The sequence below is a fragment of the Electrona antarctica genome, assembly GCF_951216825.1.
Source record: "Electrona antarctica genome assembly, chromosome: 23".
Classification (NCBI taxonomy): domain Eukaryota; kingdom Metazoa; phylum Chordata; class Actinopteri; order Myctophiformes; family Myctophidae; genus Electrona; species Electrona antarctica.
In genome coordinates, this window is record NC_136804.1 from 37,524,968 (window position 1) to 37,540,818 (window position 15,851).

At 47.9% G+C, this 15,851-nt stretch overlaps 1 protein-coding gene across 2 annotated transcripts in view; it reads left to right on the plus strand.

Moving 5' to 3' along the window:
- mcm10 (minichromosome maintenance 10 replication initiation factor) overlaps positions 1-13,637 on the plus strand; it is a 29,073-nt gene extending 15,436 nt beyond the window's left edge. Inside the window, exons 13-18 of one of the 2 annotated variants that reach the window (XM_079494348.1) lie at positions 7,454-7,894; positions 8,981-9,111; positions 9,651-9,764; positions 10,041-10,186; positions 11,413-11,455; positions 12,771-13,637. In XM_079494348.1, the coding sequence (XP_079350474.1) occupies positions 7,454-7,894; positions 8,981-9,111; positions 9,651-9,764; positions 10,041-10,186; positions 11,413-11,455; positions 12,771-12,845 (950 nt within the window). In that variant the 3' untranslated portion in view covers positions 12,846-13,637. Of the gene's footprint in view, positions 1-7,449; positions 7,895-8,980; positions 9,112-9,650; positions 9,765-10,040; positions 10,187-11,412; positions 11,456-12,770 lie in introns of both variants that reach the window. The other variant, XM_079494349.1, reaches the window with a different exon arrangement.
- Positions 13,638-15,851: the final 2,214 nt, after the last annotated feature.

Here is a 15,851-nt window from a genome sequence, read left to right on the forward strand (position 1 = left end):
AGCAGCACCTGATACAGGCCAAACCTTCAGGTAAAGCAGCACCTGATACAGGCCAAACATTCAGGTAAAGAACACCTGATACAGGCCAAACCTTCAGGTAAAGAAGCCCCTGATACAGGCCAAACCTTCAGGTAAAGAAGCCCCTGATACAGGCCAAACCTTCAGGTAAAGAAGCCCCTGATACAGGCCAAACCTTCAGGTAAAGATACAGGCCAAACCTTCAGGTAAAGAAGCACCTGATACAGGCCAAACCTTCAGGTAAAGAAGCACCTGATACAGGCCAAACCTTCAGGTAAAGAAGCCCCTGATACAGGCCAAACCTTCAGGTATAGAACACCTGATCCAGGCCAAACCTTCAGGTAAAGAAGCCCCTGATCCAGGCCAAACCTTCAGGTAAAGAAGCACCTGATACAGGCCAAACCTTCAGGTAAAGAACACCTGATACAGGCCAAACCTTCAGGTAAAGAAGCCCCTGATACAGGCCAAACCTTCAGGTAAAGAAGCACCTGATACAGGCCAAACCTTCAGGTAAAGAAGCCCCTGAAACAGGCCAAACCTTCAGGTACTGCTGACAGAGAGACAGGGTTTAAACCAATGCAATATCCACTGACATCACATTTTTGTTACCTGGAATGTCTTAGTGTTAGTCTAGTTCTATTTCGTCCCTGCTGACCGCCAGAGGCGGTGCTTAAGCACTGAATACGTCCCTTCGCGCATGCGCCGTCGAGTATTTTATACCAACAATGTCAATTTTGACCCCATGATGACCCGGAGTCGTCTATATCTTCCGGCAGTCTACAGGGGTTCAGTCCCTAATTTCTTCTCGCTCGCCTGTGAGAACCAAGTTTGCACCGAGCTGCGATGTGTTGCTATGCAATGCAAGATGTAGCCTATGGTGCCTGCCGAGTCGCTGGTAGTTCCGTGACCGCATCGGTCGGAGTAGCGGCTGTTCGCCCTCCAGGAACTGCGACTATGGATTTTGTTTTACTCCTCTATGAGTGGAGTTTATTTGGATTCGCGTGGACGCGGCAGCGTCCAATCTCTCTCGCCGGTAATGAAGGCGAACAAAACCTCCCTGGACAAAAGGTACGTTATCGTCTAAAGCGGTGCTATCCCCGCTAAACAGACGTTCAAATTATGATATATTGCATCATGGCATAACCTCTTGTGAGTAAAGGCTGCGTTTGCGCCACCTCCCTGCTCCGCATACGAGGTTTGTTTGACGGTGAACGCTAACAGACGTTCAAATTATATGATGTATTGTATCATGGCATAACCTCTTGTGAGTAGAGTCTGCGTTCGCGCCGCCTCCCTGCTCCGCATACGAGGTTTGCTCGACTGTGAACGCTAGCGCTTATTATAAGCGACTATAAGATTTGCCGAAGGATAAGAACACTGTCATATTGCCTTCGTTTGATAAACACGCTACTTGCAAGCTTTGGTTAGCCCCTGCTGTTGATGGCAAGCGTTGGCGCTCCATTCTCTCAGCAGTCAGCATATAACTTATGATAAGTTAAGTTAGTTAAGGCTAAGTGTCATTTTCTGTTTGGCAAGCCTTGCTGGCCAAAGCCATAATGCCGATAATATTGGCAGCGTTCAAGCTTAACTGCTTTCGCGGATAGCTTGTCTTCTTGTTGTTGTTATTAGCCCGGTACAGGAGCAGCTACCTGCGTCCTCCCAGGGTATTGATGTTGCTACCAGTAGTTTGTAGCTCAATAGTATCAACAGCTATTGGTGTACATAGCTTGTCTGGTTATTAACCCAGCTGGCCCCCAGCAGTGGGCCTCGATACTGATGCTGCTACCAGTATGTCTGGACTCAGCTCAAAGCTCTATTAACAGTTTTTTGTGTATACAGTGGGTACAACTTTGTTTTTTCCCCACAGGTGCCCCTGGGTACCTCTTGGTACCTCTAGGTCCTATTAGCCCAGCTGGTCCCCAGCACAGGGCATCTGGCGCTGCTGCCAGCGTAGCTCACAGCTGCTACCAGTAGCTTAAAGCTAAAGGCGTTAACAGCTATTCGTGTAGGCTATAGCTTGTCTTGTTGTTAGTAGCCCAGCTGGTCTCCAGCATTGGGTCTCTGACTGGCGCTGCTACCCGTAGTTGTAGCCCAAGCGCTTATTATACTATTTATTATAACAGCTATCTGTGTATAGCTTGCCTTACTGTTTATTGGCCCAGCTGGTACAGGGCAGGCAGCGTATGCGCTCCGCTCCTCCAGCATACGGCCTCTAGTTTGATGTTACTTGCTACTATCGTTTGTTAGCTCAAGCATTTATTAACAGCTATTGGTGTATAGCTTGTTCTGTTTATTAGCTGCAGCTGATACAGGCAGCGTACGCGCTCCCTTCCTTCAGCAGGCGGCCCCTATCGGTGGAGCTATCGGTTGTAGCCTTTTCTCCAAAACTTGTTTGTTGGTTTATTTAACCAAACTTTGGGCTGGTGTAGGCAGCGTTAGTGCTCCCTCCTCCCAGCATGAATGCGTAGTAGTGCCTTGACTACGCATTGGAAGTGTCTTTTGTTTCGCTCTGGACTAGCAAACATAAATAATAATGCACTTGGAGTTTGGATAAACGTCATAGTGCTGTGATAAACGTTCGCATAGGAAACACTACAGCTGCTACATAGCAGCGTCCAAGCCTCGACTGAAGGCTACTTTATTATAAGTAAGCCTCAGCTGGGGGTACAGGTAGCGTGCAAGCTCTCCTCCCCCACCGCGACCATGCAGGTCGCACAGTCTAGCTAACAGCAGCGTTTGTGCGCTGTTCCTATGACGCACTTTACATCTGGTTAAATCTCAAAGTGCTACAATGAGCATTTGCATAAAACGTAAATGCATATTCACATGCTGCGGCAGGTATAGCAGCATTCAGCTGTTTGATTAAGTCATTATATGCCGATCTAAGTTAAAGCCTCTGCTGGTACAGGCGGCGTACGCTCCTCCTCCCCCCAGCATATGGCCAACACCTAGCAACCAGTAGCGTCCGCGCCCTGGGCTAGTTGGGACTGGTGTGCACCGGCCGGTCCAGAGGAACCGGTGCCACCACAACAGAGAGCTCCCACTTTTGTACCTCGAAAGCCTCTGCTGGTACAGACGGCGTACGCACTCCCTCCAGCATATGGCCAACACCTAGCAACCAGTAGCGTCCGCGCCCTGGGCTAGTTGGGACTGGTGTGCACTATGCCGATCTAAATTAAAGCCTCTGCTGGTACAGGCAGCGTACACGCTCTCTTCCTTCAGCATATGGCCAACACCTAGCAACCAGTAGCGTCCGCGCCCTGGGCTAGTTGGGACTGGTGTGCACCGGTGTGCACGATGCCGATCTAGATTAAAGCCTCTGCTGGTACAGGCAGCGTACACGCTCCCTTCCTTCAGCATATGGCCAACACCTAGCAACCAGTAGCGTCCGCGCCCTGGGCTAGCTGGTGTGACTGGTGTGCACTGGCCCGTCCAGAGGAACCGGTGCCACCACAATGGAGAGCTCCCACTTTTGTACCTCGTGTGAAGCTCCCCTTCAGCCGTGAGCCGACCTTGGTCCTGCCCCGTGTGCCAGGAGGAAAAGGTCTGACCGCCGGCCACAGCAGATCTGAGAGGACTCAGCTATCTGCGGAGCTGGCCCACATGAGGTCCATGCTCACCTAACATAACACCTAGGCACCTCGGAGGGTTCGAGTGCCTCCCCCTCCGATGCCACAGCTGACTCGAGGACGATGTACTCTCCCCGACAGCTTAAGCTATGCACTTCCATGACTATGAGGAAGATGCAGAAGACGGTGCCTCCCAGGCATCAGAGCCAGCCTCCCACTTCTCAGCTCAGGACCCACTGGCCGAGAGGGCTCCATGCGCACCTTCATGCGCATAGCCGCGGAATGCTAATTGTTAGTCATACCACAGTAGGCAGTTGGATCCTCCAAGCGCCTTCTTCAGACGCGGGTCAGCCCTCACCGTCACTGGAGGCATTTGGTGTCATGTCCTCAGAGAGAGGACGGCTGATGTCCATCCTAGCTCTAGCCCATCGCCAAGTCGGGCTTTCACAGTCAAGCCTGACTGAGGAGCCTCTCTTCCTTCAGCATATGGCCAACACCTAGCAACCAGTAGCGTCCGCGCCCTGGGCTAGTTGGGACTGGTGTGCACCGGTGTGCACTATGCCGATCTAGATTAAAGCCTCTGCTGGTACAGGCAGCGTACACGCTCCCTTCCTTCAGCATATGGCCAACACCTAGCAACCAGTAGCGTCCGCGCCCTGGGCTAGCTGGTATGACGGGCCAGTGACTGGCACTGGCCCGTCCAGAGGAACCGGTGCCACCCGCCAAGTCGGGCTTTCACAGTCAAGCCTGACTGAGGAGCCTAGGCCAACTCTCCGTAGTCTCCCTGAGGAGCCAGGAGCACTAGGTGGTTCAGCTGTGCAAGAATCGCTGGAGCGAACCATCCAGGTGGGGAAGCCAGGCTGCAGCATGCAGGCCTATGACACATCACGCCTCCCAACGAGCTCCAACAGAGACGAAATCACTGTCCTCTGAGCTCGCGTATCACCGCCGGCCCACACTAGGCCAGTGTGTTCCTTGGCGTCCCACGCAGGGACCTGCCTGTGACTCTCCGGGCTGTGCAGTGCCTTCTGACGCCAGCCCCCCATATCCGGCGGGGTCAAAATGGCCGTTATCAGCAACATGACGAGAGCCCTAGTATCAGACCAGGAGTGATGTGTCCTCCTGCCCAAGGGCGCAACAGAGGCCGTAGATCCTCAGTCACACCAAGGGAAGTCCGATCTACATACTTCCTATGAAGGGTTATGAAGTTCATGCTCTGCTCTACAGCACTCCCTGCCGTACCCGAGAGGCAAGCACATTCTCATACGTTCGGGCAACACCTCGACCGTGTATCATGTAAGTCATAGGGCGGGGCCACGTTTGCTTGGCTGCCGTAGGTGTCTATGGACCCCCTGACTTGTGCAGCCTACGGGCAAGTTATCTAAGTGGAGAGCGGGACTACATGGTAGGCTCTCTCCCATCAAACGCTTCCATGAGGGGAGCGGTACCCCATCCAATGGTGGTGAACACTAATCAGAGGCTACCTCGGCAGAGCGGAGGTGGATCTCCTCACCCTAGAGTCGCTGACTCACTAACCTCTCTGGTTCTCCCTAACGGAGACATCCAGCCCTCCGGCCCAGGACGCAATGGTCCGATGGTTTCATAGAACCTGAACGCCACAAATGGCTGTCAGCCCGCAGGCCTTCAGGCCACATGCCAGTATGAACAGAACAACCTGCATCGTTCCTGACACACATGGCCCTAAGTAGGCCACCGCCCACAGGGCACTATCCTTTTAAATGCGCACTGGCCAGAGGCACTGCATATGCCTTGCCACTGCCTCTCTGATACGACCAGCGCTTCAGAGAGTTCTTTAGGAGGGTCACACCATACTTCTGGTTGCCCCCCTCCAGCCAAGAAGTACTTGGTTTCCTCTGCTGAACAGACCCAGTCGGAGGACGCCATGGCGTCTCCCCGACAGAGGTCTCCTCAACTGGGAGGCGGTCGGATATGGCATTCAAATGCTCGACGCCCCAACTGTGCGTTTGGCCGCTGGCAGCCCTGAACCGCTGCCGAGCAGCTGTGTGGAACCAGCCAGGCATGCCACCCTGAATTCAAGGGTGCCATGACATCCATCAGACTACGGTACGATAACCGATGGAATCTATTTCCAACTGACGTGAGGGTCAGAGCAAAGACCTAGTGCGCTGCTCTGCCTACCTTTCTGGAGTTCCGCAGTCCCTCCTAGACGAGGGCCGATCTCCTACTCTAAAAGCATAAGTAGGGGAAATATCATGTCGATATGGTAGAATCAATATCGCACAGCCACAGTGGGGAGCCACAGTCTGGTGTCCCTCTTCCTGATGGGGGCTCTGAGGTTGCATCCTCTACGAGCCCTGAGAACTCCGGCACAGGCTCTTCCCTAGTGCGGCATGGTCTATGCAGGCCTCCCTTTGAGCCCTTGGCACGGGCGGAGTTTAGAGTGTCATGGAAGACGGAATTCTTCCTGGCCATTACCTCAACGTAGCGTGTCAGTGAGCGGCACGCCCTGTTTGTCAGTGACTTGCGTCTGAAGCAAAGCTCAGACGGCCTGAGTGTCTCTGTGGCCGAACACAGTGTTCCTCCTGAGGGTGCTGTCACATACACACCTCAACCAGCCTATACGGCTAGCACAGTCTTGCCCTCCACCAGGAGAGTGGATTGACAAGCGGGAACTATTGCGCCCAACGTGGGCCCTGAGAGCCGCTTGTTAGACCTGCCGCATGCATTCGGCGGTCAGAATGGCTGTTCCATTGTGACGATGGCCCTTTCAAAGGCGGTGCTCTCTCCAGACAGCGCCCGCCCCACACTATTGTGGATGCCATTAACCACGCTTATGGGGCGAGTAATCGTACCCTACCATTTGGCGTGAGGTGCCACTCTAACGGGAGCGTCCCCACATCATGGGCTGCCCCGAGGGAAGTACCCCTGGAATATATCTGTGCCGCTGCCTCATGGGCAGCGAGTTGATGACAGCGAGTTGTCAGCGAGTTTTCTATGTTCCACTGTGAGTGTTGCCACTCCCCACCCGCTGGACGTGGTCCTCTTACGAGAGTCCTCCGATTCTACTCCTTATGGCTTGGGATCAGGATTCCTCGTGACTTTGCTGGTATAAGTCATTCAGTGCTTAAGCACCGCCTCTGGCGGTCAGCAGGGACGAAATAGAACGTAAGTTACGTATGTAACTATGGTTCTATGAGTCCCGAATGACCGCCAGAGCACTCTTGTCACTCAGAATCCTCGTGGTCTCGCGAGAAGATTCTGTAGGGACTGAACCCCTGTAGACTGCCGGAAGATATAGACGACTCCGGGTCATCATGGGGTCAAAATTGACATTGTTGGTATAAAATACTCGACGGCGCATGCGCGAAGGGACGTATTCAGTGCTTAAGCACCGCCTCTGGCGGTCATTCGGGACTCATAGAACCATAGTTACATACGTAACTTACGTTTTAGTCGACTAAATATTATAAGATTTTAGTCGACTAAATCTACAGTTGATTTAGTCGACTAAAATGTATTCTGGCGGGCCTTGATGCCGTCGTAATGGCTGATTTTACACTTGCTGAAAATGGCAGATCTACAAGCTCACAATGCGTTGCGACGCGTTGTGCGCTTGTAGATCTGCTATTTTCAGCATGCAACTAATTGTAAAATGACTTATACTGGATCTCTTGTCCACTAGTCCCTTCCTAACATTTTAGTCTAGTTTTTATTTGTTGACGACATTGACAATATATTTAATCTTTTAGTCATCATAGCTTAGTTTTCATTTAGTTTCCATTTAGTTTTCGTCAGTGAAAAAAGGTGGTCGACGAACATTTGTTCATCTTAGTTTTAGTCGACGAAAACAACCCTGTCTCACAGACACCAATCTTCTCCTCCAGGCTCCAAGGACGCGGGCGGACCAGGGGAGGTCCAGTCCATCACGGCCTCCGAGTTGATCAAGCAGCAGAAACAGAAGCAGCAGGAGCTGCTGGAGACCCGGCGACGCCGGGCGGAGGAGATCCAGAACCGGGTTTCACAGCACGGAACCACCGGGGGGGCTACGAGAGCCCCCCGCGCCACCCCCACCCTCGGACAAGGTTTCTCGGAGGGAGAGGACATCCTATTCTTTGACCACGGTAGCCCTCCTCCTCCTCCACCAGCCGCGGCGAGCTCGTCGCCGAGTCTGTCGACCGCTAAGCGGGCGGCCCTCAGGAAGCTGCGAGCTAAAGGGGGCGGGGCACCGCTGGCGAGGGAAGACCCCAACGCCGTGAAGAGGAAGAGAAGTGACGACGGTGACATCATCTCTGCCCGCGTGGAGAAGAACCTGGAATCACCCGACGGTACGCAACAGAACTCACACACACATTCCAGTCCCAGTCTATATACATTATAGATATCTTTTCTAAATATGCATAGATATTTTGTCTTTATTGAGGTAGGTAGGGGGGGTGGGTGGGTGGGGGGGGGATCATGTACAACACAGGTCTGCCGGAATCAAACCAAGGACACATCCTGGTCAATGTGGTCCTGGTCAATGTGGTCCTGGTCAATGTGGTCCTGGTCAATGTGGTCCTGGTCAATGTGGTCCTGGTCAATGTGAAGTCATCTGGAGTTTAGGTCCTGGTCAATGTGAAGTCCTCTGGAGTTTAGGTCCTGGTCAATGTGAAGTCCTCTGGAGTTTAGGTCCTGGTCAATGTGAAGTCATCTGGAGTTTAGGTCCTGGTCAATGTGAAGTCATCTGGAGTTTAGGTCCTGGTCAATGTGAAGTCATCTGGAGTTTAGGTCCTGGTCAATGTGAAGTCATCTGGAGTTTAGGTCCTCCTGGTCAATGTGAAGTCATCTGGAGTTTAGGTCCTGGTCAATGTGAAGTCCACTGGAGTTTAGGTCCTGGTCAATGTGAAGTCCTCTGGAGTTTAGGTCCTGGTCAATGTGAAGTCATCTGGAGTTTAGGTCCTGGTCAATGTGAAGTCCTCTGGAGTTTAGGTCCTGGTCAATGTGAAGTCCTCTGGAGTTTAGGTCCTGGTCAATGTGAAGTCCTCTGGAGTTTAGGTCCTGGTCAATGTGAAGTCCTCTGGAGTTTAGGTCCTGGTCAATGTGAAGTCCTCTGGAGTTTAGTTCCTGGTCAAGGAGTTTAGGTCCTGGTCAATGTGAAGTCCTCTGGAGTTTAGGTCCTGGTCAAGGAGTTTAGGTCCTGGTCAAGGAGTTTAGGTCCTGGTCAAGGAGTTTAGGTCCAGGTCAATGTGAAGTCCAGGTCCTGGTCAAGGAGTTTAGGTCCTCCTGGTCAATGTGAAGTCCTCTGGAGTTTAGGTCCTGGTCAAGGAGTTTAGGTCCTGGTCAATGTGAAGTCCAGGTCCTGGTCAAGGAGTTTAGGTCCTGGTCAATGTGAAGTCCTCTCCTCACCTATTCCTTTTCACTCGCCCATGCAGGGGAGTCGTCTGGGGCCGAGGGGGACATGCCAGCGCAGAAGAGGAGACGGGAACAGCTAGAATATGTCGAGTCCGAGGAGTTTCAGAAGATCCTCAATGCCAAATCTCGCCACGGACTCGTACTGAAGGCGGTAAGATGTATTTCATATACAATCGCTTAACCCATTTTGGGCGGGAACCCCTTTTGGTGTTAGCATTATGTTGTGCTTTAGCTATTGAAAAATCACACCTGTGTGAACTGAGTGGTGCAAGGTCTTATATAGCCTGATCAGCTGTGGTCTGACGTCACATACTAACCATAGCAACCATGCTCGTTTTTTTGGTTGCTAACCATAGCAACCATGCTCGTTTTTTTGGTACGAACAAACACGGGTACAAAGCCAGTTGTTGGAGTGGTTTCCACCACTCAAAGATAGCAGACCTACAAGCTCATAGCGCGCCACTCGGTGGCGCGCTATGAGCTTGTAGGTCTGCTATTTTTGAAAAATCAAAGAACGACTGACATAGAAACATAGCTTTTTCAGAAAACTGTCAGGATGTAGAAGACATTTTTAGAATCTGATCTCAGGTCAGAATGGGTTAATACAATCGCTGTCATCTTATCAACTGACGTGAACATGATGCGATGGAAGTATGAATAAAGCTTAAAGGTCCTTCTCTTCTCTCCCAGGCTGAGTACCAGCTGCAGGAACGCTACTTTGACGTGCTGGTCCAGAAGGAGCAGATGGAGGAGAAGATGAGAGGAACCACAGAGATGAAGTGTCGAGCTGTCTCCTGTAAGAAGGTACTAGATGAGTTATTTCTATTGACTTAAAGAGAAGTATATAAGAACGAGATGGACAGCGATAGAAACTCCACGCATTTCTGATTTCACTGTGATAGAACAGGAAACAGACATTAGGTGTGTTTCCATTAAGCCGTTTTTTTGCGCATTACGGCTCTTGCGCAAAATCTTCATTTTGTAGAATCGGCCTCAGGTCTACGTGCGTTAATAATATGCTGGATAAATGAATATGCATTTCAACGTGACGATGTCTGGTGTTCCTCCGTCTCTCTCCAGTGTAACTACACGTATTTCAAGCCCGCGGACCGCTGCGTGGAGCAGAACCATGCCTTACACTGGCACGATTCCACCAAGCGCTTCTTCAAGTGTCCCTGTGGGCAGCGGGCCATCGCTCTGGACAGACTGCCTCATAAACACTGCAGGTGAGACACCAGAGGTCCAGGCGGGGACCCCCAGGGGTCCTTCCTTACACAGTGATGTAAACAGGTTTTCAATGAAATGAGTCCCAGGATGCAGGGATGGTCTTTTAGAAATGAGTCGTTAGGAGTCATATTTTTCTTTTCTTTTTTTTACAAGTTGCAGCATTTAACTCCCATTCCCTTTTATATGGTTATAATGTGGTTATATTCATGTGGAAAACAGAAAAAGAAATGATTAGTATAACTAAAGCTAGCAAAATAAACTAAAGTGCATTATTTTATTGCGTCCCTTAACTATAAACTGCGTTTTGGGATGCATAATCTCTCTGTGTCTGTGTGTGTTTCAGTAACTGTAATCTCTGTCTGTTTGTGTTTCAGTAACTGTAATCTCTGTCTGTGTGTGTTTCAGTAACTGTAATCTCTCTGTGTCTGTGTGTGTTTCAGTAACTGTAATCTCTCTGTGTCTGTGTGTGTTTCAGTAACTGTAATCTCTCTGTGTCTGTGTGTGTTTCAGTAACTGTAATCTCTCTGTCTGTGTGTGTTTCAGTAACTGTAATCTCTCTGTGTCTGTGTGTGTTTCAGTAACTGTAATCTCTCTGTGTCTGTGTGTGTTTCAGTAACTGTAATCTCTCTGTGTCTGTGTGTGTTTCAGTAACTGTAATCTCTGTCTGTGTGTGTTTCAGTAACTGTAATCTCTCTGTGTCTGTGTGTGTTTCAGTAACTGTAATCTCTCTGTGTCTGTGTGTTTTTCAGTAACTGTAATCTCTCTGTGTCTGTGTGTGTTTCAGTAACTGTAATCTCTCTGTGTCTGTGTGTGTTTCAGTAACTGTAATCTCTGTGTCTGTGTGTGTTTCAGTAACTGTAATCTCTGTGTCTGTGTGTGTTTCAGTAACTGTAATCTCTCTGTGTCTGTGTGTGTTTCAGTAACTGTAATCTCTCTGTGTCTGTCTGTGTGTTTCAGTAACTGTAATCTCTCTGTGTCTGTGTGTGTTTCAGTAACTGTAATCTCTCTGTGTCTGTGTGTGTTTCAGTAACTGTAATCTCTGTGTCTGTGTGTGTTTCAGTAACTGTAATCTCTCTGTGTCTGTGTGTGTTTCAGTAACTGTAATCTCTCTGTGTCTGTGTGTGTTTCAGTAACTGTAATCTCTCTGTGTCTGTGTGTGTTTCAGTAACTGTAATCTCTCTGTCTGTGTGTGTTTCAGTAACTGTAATCTCTGTGTCTGTTTCAGTAACTGTGGGCTGTTCAAGTGGGAAAGAGATGGCATGCTGAAGGTAAATGACATTTACACAATCATTTGTCAGAAGTTATGGCGCTCACCCTTAGTTACACTTATATTTTGAACAAAGTACTGCATTTTTCTATGTAATTATAATAGTTGTGGCGTGAGGTCATGAACGGAACAGAAAACGTATGATGTAAAGGGTGGTGTTTTCTTTAAATTGGACGGTGCCCTACGGAAGCTACAGTATGCTGGAAAACCTCTGATTCTGCATCTTTATTTCTGTTTTGCAGCTTTAGTTCAAACACTTTTAATCTGACTTGTGAAAAGGAATTGATAGCCTGCTGTATGGGGTTATTGTATTGTATTTATAGCTAACACATTTCTGCAGAACTTCAGCGGAACAGTGGTCGAAAGAACGCACTGAAGAATAGTTGATTTTTTAAAAAGCCACATAATAAGTGACTTTAACAACCTCTTCAAGATCATTAAGTACATACATAATTTATGTCACAAGCCAGGCGTGCGAGTACAGTTCTTCCATGTAAAACACTGGTTCTCAACATCAGGTGTGGGGACTGGCCCCCACCTCCAGTACACCCCTGCCCCATAAGAGTCAACGCAACATCAGGTGTGGGGACTGGCCCCCACCTCCAGTACACCCCTGCCCCATAAGGGTCAACGCAACATCAGGTGTGGGGACTGGCCCCCACCTCCAGTACACCCCTGCCCCATAAGGGTCAACGCAACATCAGGTGTGGGGACTGGCCCCCACCTCCAGTACACCCCTGCCCCATAAGGGTCAACGCAACATCAGGTGTGGGGACTGGCCCCCACCTCCAGTACACCCCTGCCCCATAAGGGTCCATCTTCTGGAGCCATGGTGGTCCACTCCCCGCCCGGACACAACGTTGAGAACCACTGGTGTAAAACACCCTCAATGAGTCCTAAATAGTGATGCACCATTAATCGGTAGCATAATCAGAAATCGGTCATATCGGCCATAAAAAAAATGCCATATCGGTATCGGAACGGTCTCAAATAATACAGATTATTGAATCGGTTTTCACCAGCAAAAACAATGAAAAAATAAAAATAAATCTATATTTAATTTGTGTACTCATCTCATTCTTTAGTCATTCAGTTGTGAAAACAGACACTTGGAAAAGAGTATATGCTATTTATTGATTGATTGAATACTTTATCAACAGGCTTTGGGCCAAGCCTGCTTGTTTCCATTGTGGTCCTCTGTATAATCGGTCAGAATCGGTATCGGCAGATATGACCCTGAGAATAATCGGATATGGGTAATAATTTCATAATGGTGCACACCCCTAATCCTAACGTAACACGTTTCTGACTCCCAGGAGAAGAAAGGACCTAAGCTAGGTGGCGAGCTGCTGCTGACTCGGGGAGAGGAACACGGCAGATTCCTGAACTGACGACAACCCCCACGCCTCCTCCCCAAATAATGACTACCATCATCTCCTCAACTTCCTCGCTACTTTACTCAGAAGGCACTCACAGCTGTGTGTGTGTTGAGGAACGTGGGGTATTTTTAAACCACTTAATGGGACACTTCACCCTTTTTGCAAAAGAATATATGTTAATGACGTTTAGAAGCTTTAGAACACTTTCCTGGGGGTCTTTATGTGTGTAATATGTGGTTTTAGATATTTTAGATTGTAGCAGTGAGCCCAGTGTCCTCTGATGTCATGGACACTGGGCTCACTTACTTCCTGGACTACAATTCCCATAATGCTTTGGTGCACTGCTCCTCCTTGTGGATAGGGGGGAGGGCTGTCTTACTGAGACAACATGTAGTCCAGGAAGTAAGTGAGCCCAGTGTCCATGACATCAGAGACACTCATGGGCTCACTGCTAACATCTACAATATCTAAAACCACATATTACACACATAAAGACCCCTAGGAAAGTGTTCTAAATCTTCTAAACATCATTAACATATATCTTTTTGCAAAAATATAATAATGAAGACCGTGTTGGCCTAAATGTCCACCTGGTATGAATACGGACACTAGGGTTTCACGTGATTACGTTTGTTGATATTGTTAATGTTACATTTCCTTGAATAATGTACTACTTGTTATCGTTTTATATGTTGGATCTTTTTATGTGTGCTTTTTTTTCCCCTTCTAAATTAAACAATTTGTTCTGATCTCCTGCTGTATTTGCTGGACATGAACTTATTAAATCGTGCAGAGTAATTTTAAAAGAAATTGGAAATTTGGATTTTGTTGCGGTTTATTTGTGTTTCTTTGGTTGTGTTTGGCTACAAGTCTTTGGTTCGTGAAACCAGTGTTTGTTTTGGCAGCAAATTTCTGTTTTAGTCATTAGTCTCTTGAATAGTTTTCACTTAGTTAGTTAGTTTAGTTTTAGTCGACTAAATGTCATGAGATTTTAGTCGACTAAATCTACAGGTGATTTAGTCGACTAAAATGTATTTTGTCGGGCCTTGATGCCGTCAAAATGGTTGATTTTACACTTGCTGAAAATAGCCGATCTACAAGCCCACAACGTGTCGCAGTGCGACGTGTTGTGAGCTTGTAGGTCTGCTATTTTCAGCAAGTGTAAACAAATGTAAAATGACATACTGGATCTCTTGTCCACTAGTCCCTTCCTAACATTTTAGTCTAGTTTTTATTTGTTGACGATATTGTCAGTTTACTTAGTCTTAGTCATCATAGCTTAGTTTTCATTTAGTTTCCATTTAGTTTTCGTCAGTGAAAAAAGGTAGTCGACGGAACATTTTTCGTCTTAGTTTTAGTCGACGAAATCAACACTGCGTGAAACACATCGTTCTAGTTGTGAGAATATCAGTTGATCAGCGAGGAATGAACGTCAAGTCAAAATGACTCGAGAGGGATTCTTTCTGCTCGTATTCTGTTTTCTGCATTTCTCCTCCATCTCCTCTTCTCTCCTGCCAGAAGCCCTTGTGTAATATTTCCACTGGAATGTGGAACGCCTCACGTGGAGTCCAGACATCCTCCCTCGTCCCGTTGCTGATGAGTTCTCCAGGGCACTACATCTTCTGCTCTTTTTATTTCATCTCCACATACAGCAAATACCTGGTAATAATGCTGGTAGGAATTATTTATGACACACACCAGCATTAGTTTTGCACAAAAAAACACTCCTTGGGCTTAAAAAGGCCATAGCCGTCATCACAAATGTGATGAGGTCAGGCTGGTCAGCACATTTGGGCACATTTGGGAAAGTGTCTATGGCCGTTTTTGGCCCAAGGAGTGTTTTTCGTGCAAAATGAATGCTTGGAATGGATTCAGAATGATGAAAACCCCCTAGTTTGACACGTCACATGCTATTTAAAGCATAATGAAATTTGGAACATTTTGCTATAGTGGCTGTTGATGGTTCCCCAACTTTCAGCAGCTGTCAAAAATTCCCCTAGGGTGGTTGAATATAAACCAATAAGGGCACATCCATCAAAGCTGTGTTCAGACACAAGTCAGGTGTCAGACACAAGGCAAGTGTCTTGAATGCAGCCCAGTAAGGTCATATGTTGACCCCGCCCACTCACCTCTGCCCCACCCCCTCCTGGTGCTGCGGCCATCTTGGATCCTAAACACAATATAAACAAAGGGAGAGAGGTGGGGCTGAGAAAGGCCCTTAAATTGAATACAAATAGAGCGTCGCAGTCCCGCCCCCTACCAGGGCCCAGTCCCGCCCCCTACCATGGACCAGGAAATGATTCTCCGTTCATTTTCCTCAGACATTTCAGAAAGTATTTATTTAAAGACGTTTACGCCGCGGACAAAGCCAACTCGAGTCGTGACAAATCATGACAACAAACACAATTTTTTGGGCCGAACAAATAATTAGAAAGAAGAAAAAAACGGCAGGTTACAACACTTTTTTTGTTGTTTTTCTTCTTTGTAATTATTTGTTTGGTCCAAAATATTGTTTGTGTTGTCATGAGTTGTCACGACTCGAGTTGGCTTTGTCCGCGGCGTAACCGTCTTTAAATAAATACTTTTTGAAATGTCTATGGGAAAAATGCATTGGGATTCATTTCCTGGTCCATGGTAGGGGGCGGGACTGCGACGCTCTATACCTAATGCTCGTATGAATTATGACACAACCAGAGCTAACAGTATTTGGTATTGAAACCACGCCTTTATTTGTAGTTGTATTACAGTAGTGATCTTTGCTCAGTTTGCTGACAAAAAAGCAACACTGTCTCTGGAGATCCAGCCTGAGAAGTATATTCTTAATATATGGTGTAGTTTTCAAATGGAAAACGATATTATGGTGTTAATGTACAGGAAAGTATAGAATGCATGCATGCTTTAAGTTTAGCAGACAGATTTTAAGTTGCTTAAGCTTCAGAAATTCTAGATTGCATTCTTTAAAAAAAATGCAATTTTATTTGGTATAACATATTGCACCATTTAGGATTTCATAGACAA